The sequence below is a fragment of the Camelina sativa genome, chromosome 9 (genome assembly GCF_000633955.1).
Source record: "Camelina sativa cultivar DH55 chromosome 9, Cs, whole genome shotgun sequence".
NCBI classification, from domain to species: domain Eukaryota; kingdom Viridiplantae; phylum Streptophyta; class Magnoliopsida; order Brassicales; family Brassicaceae; genus Camelina; species Camelina sativa.
In genome coordinates, this window is record NC_025693.1 from 2320092 (window position 1) to 2338258 (window position 18167).

Here is an 18167-nt window from a genome sequence, read left to right on the forward strand (position 1 = left end):
ATCCCCATCTCCGGTGAATCTATGGGTAGTCTTATCGGAATCAAAACGAATCATCAACGCTCACTCACGCCACTTCTTAGCTCTCTCCGTTCTCTTCCTCCTTCCTCTCTGCTTCTCCATCACTGTTTACCCTTCCGTCTTCCGCCTCATCACCGATCAATCCTCCGCTTCTCACAACAGCGTCTCTCTCCTCCGCGGACTCCACAACAACAACGATGATTCTGATATCATCGAAACCAAAACAACAGTCTTGCTTCTAATCGCTTACATCGTTGTTGTAACCGTCTTCAATCTCTTAGCTATTGGATCAATCGCTTACAGTGTTTTCCAAGGATTCTACGGTAGACCTGTGAGATTGATCTCCGCCGTTAAATCGAGCTTCGCTTCGTTTTTACCACTCCTCGCTACTTTGATTTCATCCAATTTCATCGTTTTTGGGGTTTTCTTGATTCTAGGGATTGTAGCTTTCTTGTTGACTAAGCTAATCCAGATCATCCCAGGTCTTCGATTCGATTACGCTTCTCCGTATTTCCAAGCTCTCACTATGGTAGTAACGGTTATCTCGATTGTAGCTGTGGTTAAGCTCTATGTGGATTGGATTCTTGCTTGGGTTGTTGTTGTTGTTGAGTCAGCTTGGGGGTTAACTCCATTGAAGAGAAGTAAAAGCTTAGTTAAAGGAATGAAAAGTGTTTCTTTGTCTATTATCTTCTTCTTCGCTACAACTGAGTCGGTTCTAGTTTGGATCAGTACCGTAGCTGCCTCGGCTCAGCTCGACGATGATGATGGTGGGATGTTGTGGACGAATGCTTTCTTTGTGGTTCAGATTGTGATCACGTCTGCGGTTTTGACGCTGTTGATGCTGTATAATCTTGCGGCGAGTACTGTGATGTATATGTATTGTAAAGCTGTTCATGGTGAGCTTGCTTGGAAGATTGCTGAAGAGTTTGCTAGAGAGTATGTGAGTTTGCCTTTTGATGATGGTAAAGTTCCTCACTTGGTCTCTGTAGCTTACAACAACATCTGATGATGAATGATAATGATGATGATGATGATGAAGTAAAGGTTTCTGTTTGTTTTGTTGTTATGGTAGTGTTTGAAAAATCTGGTCGTTTTGTATGATAAAGCATGTTTGAACTTTGTATATACATTTACTGTTATTGTGACTTCAAAACTTTTGTGATGTCTCTGAAATGATCCAAAATGATTAATCCGAATCAAGATTTTACCCTGAATTGTCAGATTTCTTAGTTTAGGTAAGGGTTAACTTAGATCACTCAGAATCTCTCTAGAAGCATTAATCTTCATTGAGAGATTTCATTTGTAATAGACATTTAATCCACAAATTTAATCTATTACAACAAGAACAAAAAAGGATCCCTGTATTTTTTGTTTTCCCCATGTACAAAAGAATTCACATAAGACCAGAATCTATTGAATCTGGTTTTTACATTACCTCCTAAATCTTCTAAGATTACACAAAAGATTCAAACATGAAATAAAAGAACATACCTTTTGAAACTGTAATATCAGAGAAGCTCAAGCGCCTTCTTATGCTTCTTCTATAGCTCTTCTTTAAGCCTTAAACGCGCAACAGGCTGTTGTTGATTATAGTTACCCGTTGAGTTGTTGTGTTGATTGTTTGGTCTTAACTGATGGCTGCTGGTTCTAGCAGCAGGAACGTCGTGGTTATGTTTCCCTTCATAGGTTGTTACAACAGCTTTCGGGTCATTTGCTGCTCTCTCTACATGTTTCCTTACTCCACAAGCCGGTGTTGTACACTTATAGTAGCTCCTGCAGATTAAACCAAAGAGCATTAAGGAAAAAAAGACTGATGAATATCTATCTTTAAACTCGATGACAGGTTTTTATATTCACCTTGGATAAGGATTTCCTTTGACAACTTTCTGACCATACTTGCGCCATCTATATCCATCATCTAAGAGATCAACTTCACTCGTTGTTTGGACAATAATCCTAGGCTCTGTCACAGTTTTGTGCGATGAAGCAACTGGTTCTGAAACCCGAACTTCTGTGTTTCTGCAACATTCAAAGATAAGTCTTAATCTCATCAGAAAAACCAAAACTCATAAGAGATAAACGTAAGAGGAACAGTCAAATCTCTACTAAGTTTCTTTCTTTACCTTCTCTTGGGATCAGGCTCATCCTCGTGTTTTTCTCCCACACTAGTCTCTGCATTACCGACCTCCTCACCATCACTTGCTTCAGACGTCTGCTCTGTTGTCGTAACTTGACTTGTTTCTTGGTCCCTCTTGGTCTTGTTGAGACTACTATTACTAGTTCGAAACTGAGTAGCAACGTCAGAATTTTTAGAACTCCCGTTATTGTTTCCGCGCTTTTGAGGAACTTCATGACTGTGCTGACCCTTGTAGATGATCTCTGTCACTTGTCCATCGAGAGACCTCTCCACTTTCTTCTTGACAGGACACGCTGGATGCGTACATTTGTAATAACTCCTAGGAAAATCGCTCCCTTTCACTTGCTTCTGCCCGTATTTCCTCCAGTTGTACCCATCATCAGCTGGTTTGTCAGCATTTTGAGGCTGTGACCGATGCTCAGAGACTGATATATCCGAAGTTTCTCTCTGACCCTGGGATGAATCTTGAACCGGTGCAGGAATCTGGGATCGATGCTCAGTAGAAAATGTTGGAATCTCAATCAGTGAAGCTTGTTGTTGTTGTTGTTGTTGTTGTTGTAGTGTAGAGGAAGGATATTCAGATTGTTGTGATTGCTGCATATGAACATTATTATTGCCTTGAACTGCTTGTGCAGTGACTTGTGCTAAAGCTTGTTGGTGTGTCATACCAAATGCTCCCTGCAATACTCCAAAGATAGAAAACAAGTCAAACCAGATTCAGTACATACTTGCATATCTAGGATTCTAAGTTCCTTCATTCAAAGATTCAGATACCCAAAAAAAAGCATCCCTAATTTCTCATAGTCAAATTTTCCCAATTTTGACCTAATATGAAGAACAGTATCCAGTAAAATAATTTGGATTTAAATCCATAAACCGAATGCAAACAAAAAACAACTCAGAAAATAGCAAAAAAAAATCCAAATACCTCATAAAGTTCTTCACTTTCATTTCCCAAAAAAACAGAACTTAAAAAAAAAAACAAAACTTTGATGTTTGTTATTAATGAAATCTCACACACCTGAAGAGGTGAAAAAAGACCAAAGAAGCTCGGAGAATCCAAAAGAGTCGCCGGACTTAACCCCGGCGGTACAGTAAACATCCCCGGCGGTTGTGTAATCATCAATCCCGTTGGTCTGTTCTGCTTAAACCTCGGGTCAACATCATCACCACCGCTTCCACCGCCGCCGTCACCGACCGAGCTCACAGGTGTCTGATGATGAGCAGTAGCTACTACGGCTGCAGCGGCAACAGCAGCAGCTGCCGGAGAAGCCATAGCTCCGGCTAGAAGCTGAGAGAAAGACTTCAACTCGTCTGGATCAGAGAACAAATTAGAGACGAGCGTCATAGGACCAGGGCTAAACCCAACGCCACCGCTAAAAAACATTTCACCAAAGGGTCGAGGAGGGAGTGAAATCGTTGGCCGTCCGGTGGATGGTTTTAGTAGCTTCGACGGTTGTTGTTCTTGGTCTTCCTTATTCTCCGCCATCGATTCCGATTTTGAGAAACAGAGAGAGGATAGAAACTGAACAAAAAACCCAACTCACAAAAAAAAAAAAAAAAAAAAATTTCTTTTCTCTCTTTTTTAACACTTTTTTTTTTTTCTGAATATAATCTTAAATTATACAAAATTCGTGTCGTGTTTCTTCTCTCTTTCGCTTTGTTTTTTTAATATTTATAATTATTTCTCTTCTGCAGTCTTTTAATGGGAGAGATTTTTGTGATTTTCTTGTGTCTCCTCCTCAAGCAGATCTCGAAAAATATTAATACTCCCTCTGTATCATAATAGATGATGTTTTAGGATTTTTACATAAATCAAGAAAAATATTTATTATTTAACAATAAGTGTATTATTATTTTCTAATAATATATTTTTATAATTATTAACCAATAATATTTTATCAAACTCTTAAATTTTCATTTAATGATTCTTGAACTTTGCAATTTCTTAGCATTAATTGATAAAAGTATATAGAAAATCATCTATTCTGATACAAAATAAAATCCTACAACATCATCTATTCTGATACAGAGGGAGTATATTTTTTTTGGTTTGCACTTTGCAGGATAAAGTCTGCGGTGCAGATACAAAAGAGAGTAAACTCTCTGTCTTTCTCATTTTATCCATTACTTATTTTTTTTTGTTAATTTCTTTTCTTTGTTTAATTTCGAAAAAATATTAATCTTTTATAATGACTGATATTTCTTTTGTTTTTCTAAACGTCATTTATAATATAGGCTAGAATCAGGTTAAGATTTTTTTTTTTGAAATGTTTACAATTTACATTGGTTGACTACGCACAAAATTGAAGTTTTTTTTTGGTTGACTAATATATTTGGTTAATCAGCTAGGTGGGTAAAAATATATTAGTTTTCCCTTTCAAAATTTGGTTAAGATTTGTTTATTGAATAAGAGGATCTAAACAGATTTTCCCTTTCAAAATTTTTATCGTATATATATATATTCGTTATGTCCAACAAAAAAATCTTTATATAAGGACGATAAATTTATTATTTTGTCTATTTTTGTAGTTATCGTTGAGTTATGATTGGCTAATAAGGGAAAAGGGAGTTTATTTTTATAAAAAGGGTGTCGGTCCATGTATAAAAATAAAACAACTGTTTTGTCCCTTTAAAGACAACGAGTATGTGTGTGCCTCGCAAGTCAACCAGCAGCTTTAAGCACGACTCGACGGGTTTTTATTAACCAGCTTTAAATTAATTGTCTTCACCACGTTCTACTAATCCCATTACGACACGTGTACACACTTTATGAGCCCGGAAGTTATTGTGGTCGATTAAGCCGCCTAATCCTAGCTGCTACCAAACAAGCGTATGTTCATAATTTAATTTAAGCTTATGTCATAAATAAATAGTACATTAATTATTTATGAGTTTTGTCGTTATGGTTTTATGGAGCTCATTGTTTGATGGAATCGATTTTGTAAATAATAATTATTCTTCTTGGGTAAAATGGTGAAAGAAAAGGAAACGTGAGGGTTAATAGAAAAAGTGAGAGATGGAATAAATTTTAGGTGGCAGGAGAAAGAAAAAACAGAACAACTTAGACTTTTTGGAGGGCCCAAGTAACTTTGAAAACGGGCCAAAGAGACAACACATCCTTAATATCTGTAGGACCCGACCGTGGAGCCCTTTTCATTCATTGCCACAACGAGTCGCGTCTTCACTTATCACATCGACTTGGAGATGTAACATTTCTAATCACAACAAACATGGAAACGGAAACAAATAAGAATCGAATATAAAACAAGAGATAGATTGATATACGTAAGGAGTAAATCGTGTAATGGTGCCAAAACATATTCTTGGTATAAAGTTTCAAGTCTCACACATTTCTACTATTAAAGGAGACATATTCTGCAGGGACGGCTCATCACATTTCTACTATTAAAGGAGATATGATTTTGTGTAAGTTTTATATTGAGCCGACCATAAAGCAAGAGTAAAGTTTGAGCTTGGTAAGTAAGATACTAAGATCACTTAAAGGACATTTTTTGTTTCTAAGACTCCAAACTTTTCTTTAAATCATTGGTGTAAATCTTATGATCCAAATTTTTGTTTTTTTCGGCTAATTAGCAGAATTCTTGAGTAAATGAGCAACAAATTTTGTTTAGGTTTCGGTCCCCTCAAACTATCTAGGTAGGTGGCCAAAAAGAACAAGAAGAGGAAGATCATCACATAAATTTACTTGAAAAGTTCATAAAATAGTGACCTCTACGTTTATCACAATTTACTTAGGCCATGGACCATGGTGAGATGATATCTTGAGACCCATTGTTGTTGATACAAGCAAAATTCTTCAACAGGAGCAAGCAAGAACACAAACAAATCCATCTTCAGAAATGTCAATCAGCTCATAGTCTTTACAGATGTGACATGTAGAGCCTTCTTACCAATTCAAGAAACCAGAATTAGTATTCAGTGGTAGTACTATATTTGTGATTGCTTGAACAAAGGAGGACAATGAGAGTTATATAAACACATTCCCTTTGATTATACCTCTTCCCACAATGCAAATATAACCCCAAATACCCAAATAAGATTCATGAATCAAATATGATAATAAACCATGTAAGAAAAAAAATCATTAGAACTCTCCAACGACTTTGATAGCATCTTGAGGCGTGTCGTAAACATTCTTAGATCGAGACTTCTTAACACCAGCAGTGAACCAGAGCTTGTCAGACTTGGAGCTCTCAACTGAGATTGTTGTGACTTTAACCCAAACCAACACTTTTGTCTTCATTCCTTCCACACCCATCAGTTTCCCTCTAAGCAAAATACCTTTCACACGAGTTGCGTACCTTATGGCTGATCCGTCTTTAAATGTGACTTCACACGGTGAAGAGAAGAAGACAGTGAGCTTGTTCTTGGTCTCATCGAATTCGTAGCAGATTATGTTTTCCGGGAAGAGTCCTGGTGGTAAGTTGTATTCTTTGAGAAGATCTGGTAAGCTTTTTAGTGGTTTTCCTGTTTTAAAGAGAGAACATAGAAAACAAATTAGCAAGTTAGGAACTTTAGCATCTTTGATTTTGAAACTATGTTAGCTAAATTGGTTTATGCTATCTACCTTTAAGCTTGTTGAAAACCCATTTTGCCTTCTCTTCAACAGTACTGGAGAAATTCTGGAACAGAAAATGAACATTGTATTACAATTCGAGGCAACAATACAAATCCTATCAACACAATGATATAATAATAGCAAAGCCTATGAACACTGTAAGGAAAGGCTTGATTGTATTGATACGTGATGTTACGATATATATAGTCATATACATAAGGGCTTTGTACACTCCCAATTACACATTTAGTCTCTGTTATACTTCTCTTCTCTAGAAACACAATCATACTTAGTTAAGTAGTGAATCAATGAGACAAATCGAGAAAGACGATTGTTTGAAGAATTTCTTAGAATTGATATATTGACAAAACTATAGCTAACTCAAGAATACAAAACCGAGTACAATTGGGTTTCTTGCCTTGTCGGTATAGAGCTCTTATAGCTCAAAAAGCAAGCACATGAACACATATCAACAAAACAAGAATCATCTTTTCTAAGTAAACAATGACTCAAAAGTTAAAATGCAAACTCTAAATTGAGAAACAAATTTAGTTGAGTTAACTAATCTAAAGACTCTCTCTAGTGTTAAAATTTCAACTTGGTAAAATCGGATCTTGTTTCAACATCAAATTGCTAAAAGTTAGAATTTTTACATCAAAATTTCAAAGTAAAATATCTATGTATCAACAATTCTAATGATTCTTGATTAATTTCCATCTTCAATTGGCAAAACCCATCTCAGATCTTCCTAGATCTATACGATTCTAGTACAATTTCGATACATCAATCACAACAGAGTTAACAAAAAAGAATCGGCTTTTTAATCACACAACATTACACCAAATGTAATCAAATTCAAACAGCAATCGCATGCAAGAAACCCAGAAAGAAAACGAAAGAACATAAGAGACAAAGCAAGAAGAAGATATCGATTCAAAGAGCACTCACAGTGAGGTCACTGGTGATGTTTGAGAGCTCTTCTTTAGCTTTCTTGGAGATCCATGAACTCCCCACTTTAAAGCTCGTCACTTTCGTTAATGCCTTCTCCATTTCCTTCCTCTCGCGTTCTCTCTCTCTCTCTCTCTCTCTCTCTCTGAGTATCTCTGAGAGGTAAAAAGACAAAGTGACAGAGCAGAGTGATAGCTGCGGCGACTCTCAAATTCTTTCTCCATTGGCCAAAAATAGCTCAGAGAAAATATTGAACCGTGGGGTGTTTCAGTAATTTCCACATCTACTTTTGTAGTTTTCCGCTTTGATGGCTAAAGTTCAAATTAATAAAATTGTTTAAAGAAATGATGAAGACTCTCTAACCGTCTAATTAATTTTGAAATTACTAAAATAATTTTTTTTAAATGGTTTTTCCTTTGAAATATTCATTATTTGAAAAAATGGAATGTATTAAAAATCCTTTTTTTATTACTGAGAATATGGTTCAAACTTCAAAGGTAAAAGAAGAAAAAAGATTAAAAAAAAAGTGCAAAAGCTTAGGGTGTGAATGGTAATTGCGGTCAGGGCGGCTGAATCCGTCTGCAGTCTGGACCGCTCTATTTTTGAGGCGGACTACAGACCGCTGCGAACTAATTCTATCTATATTAATATTTTTGAAGTATATTTTGTGTTATGCACTTTAAGTTTTATTTATTTAAATTTTTATTTACAACATTAATCCCTAAAAAAATTCCATAAATAACATTGCAGAGAAACTCAAATATTAAACTTTCTTAAATCGACCAACATTTGTTATATTTATTGCCATAAGATCTTAACAATATCTATACATTCCGATTTTTCCAAAAACAGTTCTACCCATTAAAGTTTTAATCCCATAAAATCGCCAAAACTATCTTTAGAGATTTTGTTTGTATAGACTTTCTTAGAAACTTTTGTTTTACATATTTTGATTGTAAAATGTAGATTTAGTCATCTACATTACTTGATTTGAGGTACTTAGGGGTTGATTCCTCAGAATCCTCACATTATAATAAATAAAACTAAATAATTATCCCGTGGTGTTTCTATAAACTTTAATACATTTGGTGTCCTTTAAGTTATACTTACTTACAAAGTTAATCCTTAAAAAATTGCACATACAAACAGAATCAATTAGATTCCTAAAATGTCTCTACAAATTTGGTTTATAATTTCCTAAAGCAATTTTTATATTAAGAAATTTATTACACTTAATAACATATACCAAAAATATCTATACAATATTTTCTTCTTTTAAAAACTCTAATATTCAGAAATAACTATATTGTTTCATATGAACAATTAAAACTTTAATGGTTATTAATATGATGATAAAAAATGGAAAAATAATTATTTCACGGTTTAAATCTAATAAATTGGAGTATTTATAATATAAATTACTATGCGGTATACTGCATAATAACTTTTATGGATATAATTCTTTCACGGGTTAAATCTAAATAACTTTAAACTTACGGATTAAATTTAAAAACACTAAAAATTTAAAAATATAATAATGTAAGAATAATTCTTTCACGGGTTAAATCTAAAAAGCAGTATAAATTTCTATTTTTATAAGTTTATAACCATAAGAAATGCGATACAGTACAAACGTAACATTAGTATAAATAAAACTAAATAATTGTCACATGTCTGCGGTATACAAATGATCAAATTTTAAAATTAACAAGTAAAATACAATTATAGAATCTTAAACACTAAACAAAAGAAACAAAATTAACAAACTAATACAATTTTTTAGAATTTATTTTTTCTGTTGTAAAAAAATTGTCATGCGGTATACCGCGGGTTAAAATCTAGTTTGTATGCAAAAGCGGTCCGCAGTTGGTCTGCAGCGGTCTTGTCTCTGCTTTATTTGGACCGTAGTAGTGCGGACTATATTTACTGAATGGTAAATAAAAAGCGGTCCAATCTGTAGATGAATTTGTCCGCCCCAACCACTGCAACCATTCACACCCTTAGTTTCAACGCCAATAAACTGATTGAATAATGAAATAGATGCGTTAGTGGTCCAATAGAAGATGACAATAATGTTACGCAACACTTGTTACATCGCAATTATAACAATTATTCCAACATCATTGAACCAATCATACCCCAAATTTTTTTTTAAATCACAAATCATTATACGATGGAACATAAACGTCAATCAACCGTTAATGTCCATAAAATGTTTAGCTTTTTGGTATACTTCTTTCATATGTCTCCTAAAACTAATCACATCTAATCTAACATCTTGTTCTTTTAAATAAACATTCATTTTAGTCACATTCCAACCCTTTCCTCTATAAGCAATTGGATCTTTCAAAACCAAATCATCTCTACTATACTTCTCTATCAAACTGCTCTCTCCCACGTTTACTCTGTACTCCGTATACTCCAACTTCATTGCCTTAGCCGGTGATTCGAAGCATGTTTTAGCCACCCAACCTAGGCCTACCGGAATAACTTGAACAAATACTGAACCCGGTCGAAGAAACAACAAATGGGTTAATGCCGCGCCATGTACCCCGACCATTCCGTGGCTAGACTTTATATGTTTATATGCTTCTCTCAAACTTGACGTTTTCGAGGGTCTGAATATGATTACCTCAAATCCAACATCTTCAAGCATCTCTTTGATCTCTTTCTCGTTTAAGATCACTCGTCCAACGTTGCCATATCTACTAACCAATACTAGACGAGGCTTGGGAGTTTTGAGAATAGATAGGTTTGGGTTAAAGGCTTTGTCTAAGAGATTATGGAAGTCTACTAACGATTTGGAGTTGGGTATTCGGGTCAGGTCTACTGTCATAGGCCCATGTGAAATTAGGCCGACGGTGGCTGAAGTGAAGCAATGTGTAGTAGCGACATTTTCTTTGTCTAGTAATATGGTTTTGTGTTTGGTAAACGCACCTAGAATATCCATGTATTTTGGCATCCACCATCCCTTCGGATTCACTACCACGACGACGAAATCGCGGTCAGGGTATACCGTATTGGCCGTGATGAAAAGCGGGATGAAACCGTCGATGAAATCGTGATAGATGTTTCCGGTGTAACCTCCAGCACTGAACACAATCGCCGGTGAATCATGTGTTATATCACATGATCGGGTCAGGTCCATTGGGCCTGATGAAGTGAGTGTTAACTCTCTGATCTTAGGCATGATCCAGTTTTCAGCTTTTCTTGGGTATGGCCTGATCTTTTGGACAAGTGGTGGTGTTGATGCGGCGAATGTTGGGTCTATGAGGAGAGTTAACGTTCCGGTTTTGGGGTCGAGACTACATGAGCCGTTGATTGAGCAGAGATCGTAACTAGTGTGGGATCGGTCGCATGTGATTGTTGCTGATGAAGTCATCTCTTGTGGGGTTTGCTTGATTCTTGTGGATTCCCATGTTTGTTGTATTGTACCTACAGAGGAAAACTTGTCTTATTTTTAGTTAAAAGGATTAAGAGTGGACATTTGTAGTATGTTAAAATTGTACTAATGTTTATTGTTTTATATTTGTCAACCGTGAAAATTATGACAAATGGACGAAGAAAAAGTGTTACCATTGCTAGTTAACTAGTAACAAGAGAGAAGATAAATATGTAGTAGTGCAAAATTGGAAGGATAAAATCATAAAATGTCACTATAAAACCGAAAAATATATAAGAAAATATCAATTTGGATTTCCATTATGGACTGAATAAAATGTAACCAGTTGTTATTGGAAAAAAAAAATGTAACCAGTTGTTTTTATCAACCAAAAAAACTACTAATATTCAACAACAAAATGTCCCATAAACACTTCACATGCTTATAGGTAAACTATTATTTGTCCGAGGCTGGCAGGAAAATTTAATTCCCATTAGTTTATACGTAACAAGTTTGTAGATCTCTATGTGATACTACTATATTTTATTTTGTAGATCACTGCGTATTAACTAACTATCACGTAACCATTTAACTCATCAAAACATAGATGAATGATCTCATAGAGAAAAAGAAAGAAAAAACTTATCCTTTTTCAAAAAAAAAAAAAAAGAAAAAGAAAAAACTTATTCCTTTAACAAACAAGAAAACAAACATTTTATTCGACTAAAAAATCATATTACTTTTTAGTTGCTTCTTTTGACCGGAACTTGATAAAAGTCAGAATTAGTGCTGTTTCGTTAGATTCAAATCCAGTGTAAAGTATGTGTGAGTTATTGATTAAATTGTCAAAAAAGTGTTTTATCACAGCCTCTAAAGAAAAATCCCCTAAAATAACCTTTTTTTTTTTGGCTGAGGAATAATTTTGTTGGTGCTTCTTGTTGCTATCTTGATTTTGTTCTTGTCTCAAACTATTTTTGGTTCTATCAGATGACAAAAAAAAAAAAAACGAACAACCTTTTTTTTTCTTGTAGTGAAAGAAGATGTTTAAGATTTTTATTTGCTTGAATCAAAAAAGTAATTTGATATATATTTACATACCTTGAGATAAACTTGACGAACGAAACAGTTGATGATCAAAGACGGAGGACAAAGCAACATACATAACCACAACGATCACCAACGCAACTACTGCCATCGAATAACTCTTCGACGTGGTCTTCTTAACCATGGTTATATATATAACAATCAATCAAAATATATCGACCTTTAGAGCTTCAAGAATCCTTCAATGGAAGATAAAAGAAAGAAAGAAAGAACAGAAGAAGATAGAATGCAAAAAACGAGATCAGTGATTCAGTATATATATATTCTTTATATCAAAAAGACTTTTCTCTTTTACAAAATATTTTGTACTGCCTGCAAGACTTTTTTTCTGTTATGAAAAAGACAGTTTTACAATTTTTTTTGGTAATGAAGACAGTTTTACTTTTATTAATGTAGAAATAATACTATATTGAAGTAGAAATGCTGATGCGTGGGGAAATACTATAATAGAACATTTAATTAATAATATATCTCAATTAAAGAGTATGTGTTTACATCTATTTATTTACTTCTTTTTTCTTATATATCATAAAACTTTTTAGTCTTTGACATTTATTAAATTATATACTTTAAATAGTTAAAGAGACAAAAAAAAATAGACATATGGATTTTTATATAATTAAATATATTTTCTTCCTAATCACATGATTTTATTTATTTTGGAATGAAGCAATTATAATTATTCTTTCTCTCTCCTTCATGCATGATGTGTTGTCTCTCTCCTTCATGCAAGCTATCTTCGTAACAGCTAGTTTTATGAGATATTTGGCCAAATGATACATTTTTCAAACATAATTAAGAAAAATATACAATCACTATTTACAATTGGGAAAAAACACATTCACCACTGTTTAGCTATTTCTACACTATCTTTTTGCCATTGAGGATTCAACTTAATTACATCTCATGCCATTATACAATTACTTATAATTTCTCTTTTTTTTTTCAAATAATTGTTAATATATATATTTTTTAGAAACTTCTTAGATACAAAAAAAAATTATATTTTTTTTTTACAATTTGAAATAAATTTTGTTTAATAATTTTTACATGTATTATATACACCTTTTGTATTTGTACATATTTTTGAGTGTACAGATGTCTATACACTTTATTAAGTGTACATATGTAATTTTTACAAAACCGTTACAGTATAAACATGTGAAACTCTAAGAATTAAACAAATTACATATGTACACTTAATAATGTGTACAGTCATCTATACACTTAATAATGTGTATAGACATATGCACACTTAATAATGTGTAAGGATACAAAATTTGTAAAAAATATTTAACATTATCAAATAAAATCATCAAACAAAATGCATATCAAATTATAAATAAAAAACATAGATTTTTATCTATCTAAAATATTTTAGAAAACAAATTTTAATTAGCCAATATTTTTGTTTTTAGATTGTATAGACTATAATAAAGAAAAAGAAGCTCTTTAAACCCACATAAACACTATTGGTGAAGGATCAACAAAGAATGATCTTTATGTTTTCGAAGAGCTCAATCTTGTTTCTGCTTTTGTTAATAATTCTGTTTGGCATGCTAGACTTGGTCATCCTCATACTAAGGCCCTTAGTATGTTACTTCCTAAATTGTCTTGTACTTATACCCCTCAACAAAGATAATGCGTCCATTTCTAAGCATGAGATTGTCCATAAAACGACTTGTACTTATACCCCTCAACAAAATGGTGTCTCTTAACGTAAAAATCGTCACCTTATGGAAGTAGCAAGGACCATGATGTTTTATAAGAATGTTTCAAAACATTATTGGAATGATGCTGTCATGACAACATGTTATCTCATTAATAGACTCCCAACAAAATGTCTCGATGAAATTTCTCCATATGAGGTACTAAATCAAACTAAATCTTCTGCTGGTTTTCTAAACGTTTTTGGTTGTGTTTGCTATGTTCATGTCCCAGGTGATCAAATGAATAAGCTCCAGCCCAAAAGCATCAAATGCAACTTTATTGGGTACTCTTATACTCAAAAAGGATACAAATGCTACTACCTACGAACAAGAAGGACTTACGTCTCTCGTGATGTAAAGTTTGATGAAGACAAATGCTTCTTTGACGAAAAAGATTGGAGCAAATTGAAGGACTTCACAAATTCTGAATTTGATCGTGCTCAAAGCCTCAAGTTTCTCTTGGAATATCTCAATTCTTCAAATGACAGTAGAAAAGAGGAGCTACAAGTTTAACAGACTTTTGAAATCATGCAGTAGATTTCTGAAACTGTCCAGCAGACTTTTTAAAACTTGCAGCAGACTTCTCCAGACCTGCAGCAGACTTCTGGAAATGCAGACGATTCTTCTCAACATCCTTTGCTGAAACTGATGCTCACAAAACCAATGGTGATTTTGATGCAAGCATCCATAATACTGAGATTGCCATTATGAAGATGATTCACCTTTGCCTCTCCGAAGAAGTCAAAGAACAAGGACGGATCCTGACATTTGCTGCAAAAGCGGTTTTGCTATAATTCTTCAACTGCTCATCCTATTCAAGGTTTTTGTTCTTTAGCTAACCTTCCTACTGATCATCAAGGTTTTTGTAGCAAAATTGACCAGGAAACTGTGCCAAAGACTTACGAAGAAGCAAAGGACAATGAGGTTTGTTTTGATGTTGTTGATGATGAACATGGAGCCATGGAAAGGAACCACACATGGGATGAGGTGGATCTTCCTAAAGGCAAGAAGCCAGTTGGATCTAAGTGGATTTTTACAATCAAATACCACAACAATGGTGAAATAGAAAGACACAAAGCTCGTTTAGTGGCTAAAGACTTCACTCAAACATATGGAGAAGACTATAAAGACACTTTTGCTCCAGTTGCCAAACATCATAAGGTACGTGTTGTTCTATCTCTTGCCACTAACCTTTCTTGGGATTTGTGGCAAATGGATGTTAAGAATGCATTTCTTCAAGACGAACTTGAAGAAAAAGTATAGATGTTACCACCTCCTGATATTGATGTTGCACAAGGCATAGTCCTCAAACTAAACAAAGCCATTTATGGTCTCAAGCAATCTCCACGTGCTTGGTATTACAAATTAAGTAAGATGCTTCTTGGTTGTGGATTTTGCAAGTCCAATGTGGACCATTTGCTTTTCATAATTCAAGGGGAAAGAGGTATTATGGTTGTTCTTATTTATGTTGATGATATTGTTATCTCTGGTGATGATAAAGAAGGTATTCAAAATAAAGTCCCTTCTTAAGTCTACTTTTGATATTAAAGACTTGAGTGAACTAAAGTACTCTTTTGGCATAGAAGTATGTCGTTCAGAGGAAGAACTATTTCTATCTGAAAGAAAGTACCCACTCGATCTTCTTAATGATACAGGAAAGCTTGGAGCCAAACCGGTTAAAACTCCCATTGAAGAAAAATACAAAGACTCTCGAGAGGGGGAACCTTATAACAACACTGGACAATACCAAAGAATTGTGGGTAAGCTCATTTATCTCACAATTACTCACCCTGATTTGTGTTTTGTTGTGGACCAGGTGAGTCAACATATGAAAGCTCCTACCATCTACCAATGGAATATGGTGGAAAGGATTCTCAGTTAATTGAAAGGATCTCCAGGCAAAGGCATTTGGATGCACAAGAATGGCCACACTGAGCTTGTTGGCTATTGTGATGCGGGTTACCCTAGAGACAAGTCTGATACGAAATCAACTAGAGGCTATTATATGTTTGTTGGTGGGAATTTGGTCACTTGGAGAAGCAAGATGCAGAAGGTGATTTCAAGGTCTAGTGATAAAGATGAGTATCATTCCATGGCTGATACTACTGATGAGCTTATTTGGCTTAAAGCGTTGCTTTTGGATCTTGGAGTCAAGATATCTCAACCTATCACCATGCATTGTGACAACCAAGCTGCTATTCACATTGCTTCCAATTATGTGTTTCATGAACGCACCAAACATATAGAAGTGGACTGTCACCATATTTGTGAGAAGGTTGAACTTGGGATCATCTTTCCCATCTATACTAAAAGTTTGGATCAACTTGCAGATATCTTAACCAAGGCAACAAATTCAAAGGTGTGCAATTTTATTCTAAGCAAGCTTGGTTTAGTTGATCTTCACAAACCTAAAATATGATTGTTGTGCTCTTTTTCCCTTGTCTATGGTTTTTTCCATTGGGTTTTCCTGTTAAGGTTTTTAATAAGGCAACTCCATTCTAGGCATGATCTCCCTATGCCAAGCTTGAGGGGGAATGTTGGAATGAAGCAATTGTGATTGTCCTTTCTCTTTCCTTCATGCATGATGTCTTGTCTCTCTCGTTCATTCAAGCCATCTTTATAACAGCTAGTTGTATCTTCTTCTTCTATATATTTGTATCTCTCTTGTATTTTTAGATCTAAGAGAAACAATTATATACAGTTTCTCTCTATTCTCTCTTACTCTTCCGCATATATTTCTACAATTTCTCCACGATCAACATGATTAAAACCCTTCAAAGCCCATATTGTGACGAAGACTACAAAGAGACTGCGTGGTTTTGAAAACATTGGTTTTTTTTAAGTCCCACATCGTAAACACACAGAGATAAACAACAAACTCGAGTCATATATAAAATGGAGAGAGCTTACGGCTAGAAACTAACGGAGTCGTGCAATAAGCACATAGCTAACTATTCTTTCGCCTTTTACTAAAGAATACCGTGTGCATGTCGTACTAAGTGACATACGCCTATTTTTGGATGGTTGTCTCTTATGAGATCGCCTCTATCAAAATCATAAATCAAATATTATCAACGATCAATCTATAATATAAACCTAAATACCTCGTAGCTGGTTCTACTTCTACAATAAACACTTTCTTTTAAGTGTTCGCTTACAGTGTAGTTTCACACCGGAAGAGTATTATCAAAACAAAGCTGACGTTTTGCTATGAAAGGGACTCGCATATTGTGAGACAAAGCATACCTTTCTCGGCCTTTTGGCTAAGATCAAGTGTAGTATCTGTTCTTATCAGTTTAATATCTATTACATGTCGCCATCCTTTGATATTAACTCTATTTTTTAAGGGAGTGAGCCATCGAAATAGCTTGCTATTTTGTGCTCACGTTCGTCGCTCATGCGTTGCACTATTGCAAGGGCTTGGCGTATCCCACCAATCATAGTGTTTAAGATTTAAGCAACATGTTAAATTGGTGATCTTCTTGTCTAATATTTTTTCCAATCCTACTAGCTCGGATGCAGTAATTAAAAACTGTTGTTTTGTCCTTGTCCCACATCGAGTTAAGTTAGAAATACTCGTCGAAGAAAGTAAATAGTCATGGGCTCATTGTTTCCAAGCTCAATGGGCTATACCAACCCTTTTTTAAAGACCAAATATATTGGCGGGAAGAGCAACACCGCCGGTAACACAACTTACCGGCGAATATCATCAAATGATACGCTCAATCTATCTCTTACCTCAAAGGGTTTCTCCGATTAGAAGATTTGTATTTCAACAGCGATGCGACTCATTTACAACAATCAATGGGTTGATTTTACCCGAAGATAACGATGAGTCTTCTTCTACGCATTACGCCGCTCCGAGCCCGTACCTTCTCCTTCTAAGTAAGTGCACGAACATTGATTCTCTAAGGCAAGCTCACGGATTTTTAACGGGGAATGGAATCATGACTGATATCTTGATCACCACCAAGCTCGTTAGTATGTATGGTTCTTTTGGGTATACTAAAGATGCACGCTTAGTGTTCGATCAAATTCCTGAACCAGATTTTTATTTATGGAAGGTCATGCTCAGATGCTATTACTTGAACAACGAGAGTCTGGAAGTCATAAAGTTTTATGCTTTATTGATGAAGCACGGATTTAGATATGATAATATTGTTCTCTCGAAAGCTTTGAAAGCTTGTACTGAGCTGCAAGATTTAGACAATGGGAAGAAGATACATTGTCAGATCGTTAAGGTGCCAAGTTTTGATAATGTTGTGTTGACAGGTCTTTTAGATATGT

The 18167-nt window shown here is 34.8% G+C and overlaps 5 protein-coding genes across 6 annotated transcripts in view; 2 read left to right on the forward strand and 3 right to left on the reverse strand.

Moving 5' to 3' along the window:
* LOC104710247 overlaps positions 1–1184 on the forward strand; it is a 19185-nt gene extending 18001 nt beyond the window's left edge. Inside the window, 3 exon segments of the mRNA XM_010426818.1 lie at positions 81–164; positions 196–320; positions 438–1184. Coding sequence (XP_010425120.1) covers positions 81–164; positions 196–320; positions 438–1024 — 796 coding nt within the window. The 3' untranslated portion in view covers positions 1025–1184.
* On the reverse strand, positions 1313–3719 carry LOC104710248 (probable WRKY transcription factor 3). The gene is made up of 4 exons (XM_010426819.2): positions 3177–3719; positions 2142–2833; positions 1876–2037; positions 1313–1791 (listed from the first exon to the last, which is right to left on the reverse strand). Exons 1-4 carry the CDS (start codon positions 3642–3644, stop codon positions 1560–1562), a joined length of 1554 nt encoding a protein of 517 aa, XP_010425121.1. The 5' UTR covers positions 3645–3719; the 3' UTR covers positions 1313–1559.
* Positions 6088–7908, reverse strand: LOC104710249 (uncharacterized protein At5g01610-like). Its single transcript, XM_010426820.2, has 3 exons — positions 7686–7908; positions 6747–6801; positions 6088–6646 (listed from the first exon to the last, which is right to left on the reverse strand). The coding sequence occupies exons 1-3, from the start codon at positions 7785–7787 to the stop codon at positions 6264–6266; spliced, it is 540 nt and encodes a 179-aa protein (XP_010425122.1). The 5' UTR covers positions 7788–7908; the 3' UTR covers positions 6088–6263.
* LOC104710250 lies at positions 9809–12390 on the reverse strand. Its single transcript, XM_010426821.1, has 2 exons — positions 12166–12390; positions 9809–11120 (listed from the first exon to the last, which is right to left on the reverse strand). The coding sequence occupies exons 1-2, from the start codon at positions 12293–12295 to the stop codon at positions 9877–9879; spliced, it is 1374 nt and encodes a 457-aa protein (XP_010425123.1). The 5' UTR covers positions 12296–12390; the 3' UTR covers positions 9809–9876.
* Positions 17520–18167, forward strand: part of LOC104710253 (pentatricopeptide repeat-containing protein At2g03380, mitochondrial) — a 3399-nt gene continuing 2751 nt past the window's right edge. Inside the window, exon 1 of one of the 2 annotated variants that reach the window (XM_010426824.2) lies at positions 17520–18152. In XM_010426824.2, the coding sequence (XP_010425126.1) occupies positions 17594–18152 (559 nt within the window). In that variant the 5' untranslated portion in view covers positions 17520–17593. The remainder of the gene's footprint in view (positions 18153–18167) is intronic. The other variant, XM_019229286.1, reaches the window with a different exon arrangement.

Bases quoted from the DNA above. Each gene is read 5' to 3' on its own strand.
- LOC104710248 (XM_010426819.2), bottom strand. From the start codon at position 3,644: ATGGCGGAGAATAAGGAAGACCAAGAACAACAACCGTCGAAGCTACTA. The intron at 2,834-3,176 runs GTGTGTGAGATT...GGAGTATTGCAG, and splicing joins GTCTTTTTTCACCTCTTCAG to GGAGCATTTGGTATGACACA. The intron at 1,792-1,875 runs GTGAATATAAAA...TTTAATCTGCAG, and splicing joins AAAGGAAATCCTTATCCAAG to GAGCTACTATAAGTGTACAA.
- LOC104710250 (XM_010426821.1), bottom strand. From the start codon at position 12,295: ATGGTTAAGAAGACCACGTCGAAGAGTTATTCGATGGCAGTAGTTGCG. The intron at 11,121-12,165 runs GTATGTAAATAT...TTTCCTCTGTAG, and splicing joins TTCGTCAAGTTTATCTCAAG to GTACAATACAACAAACATGG.
- LOC104710249 (XM_010426820.2), bottom strand. From the start codon at position 7,787: ATGGAGAAGGCATTAACGAAAGTGACGAGCTTTAAAGTGGGGAGTTCA. The intron at 6,802-7,685 runs GTGAGTGCTCTT...TTTCTGTTCCAG, and splicing joins ACATCACCAGTGACCTCACT to AATTTCTCCAGTACTGTTGA. The intron at 6,647-6,746 runs GTAGATAGCATA...TCTTTAAAACAG, and splicing joins GGTTTTCAACAAGCTTAAAG to GAAAACCACTAAAAAGCTTA.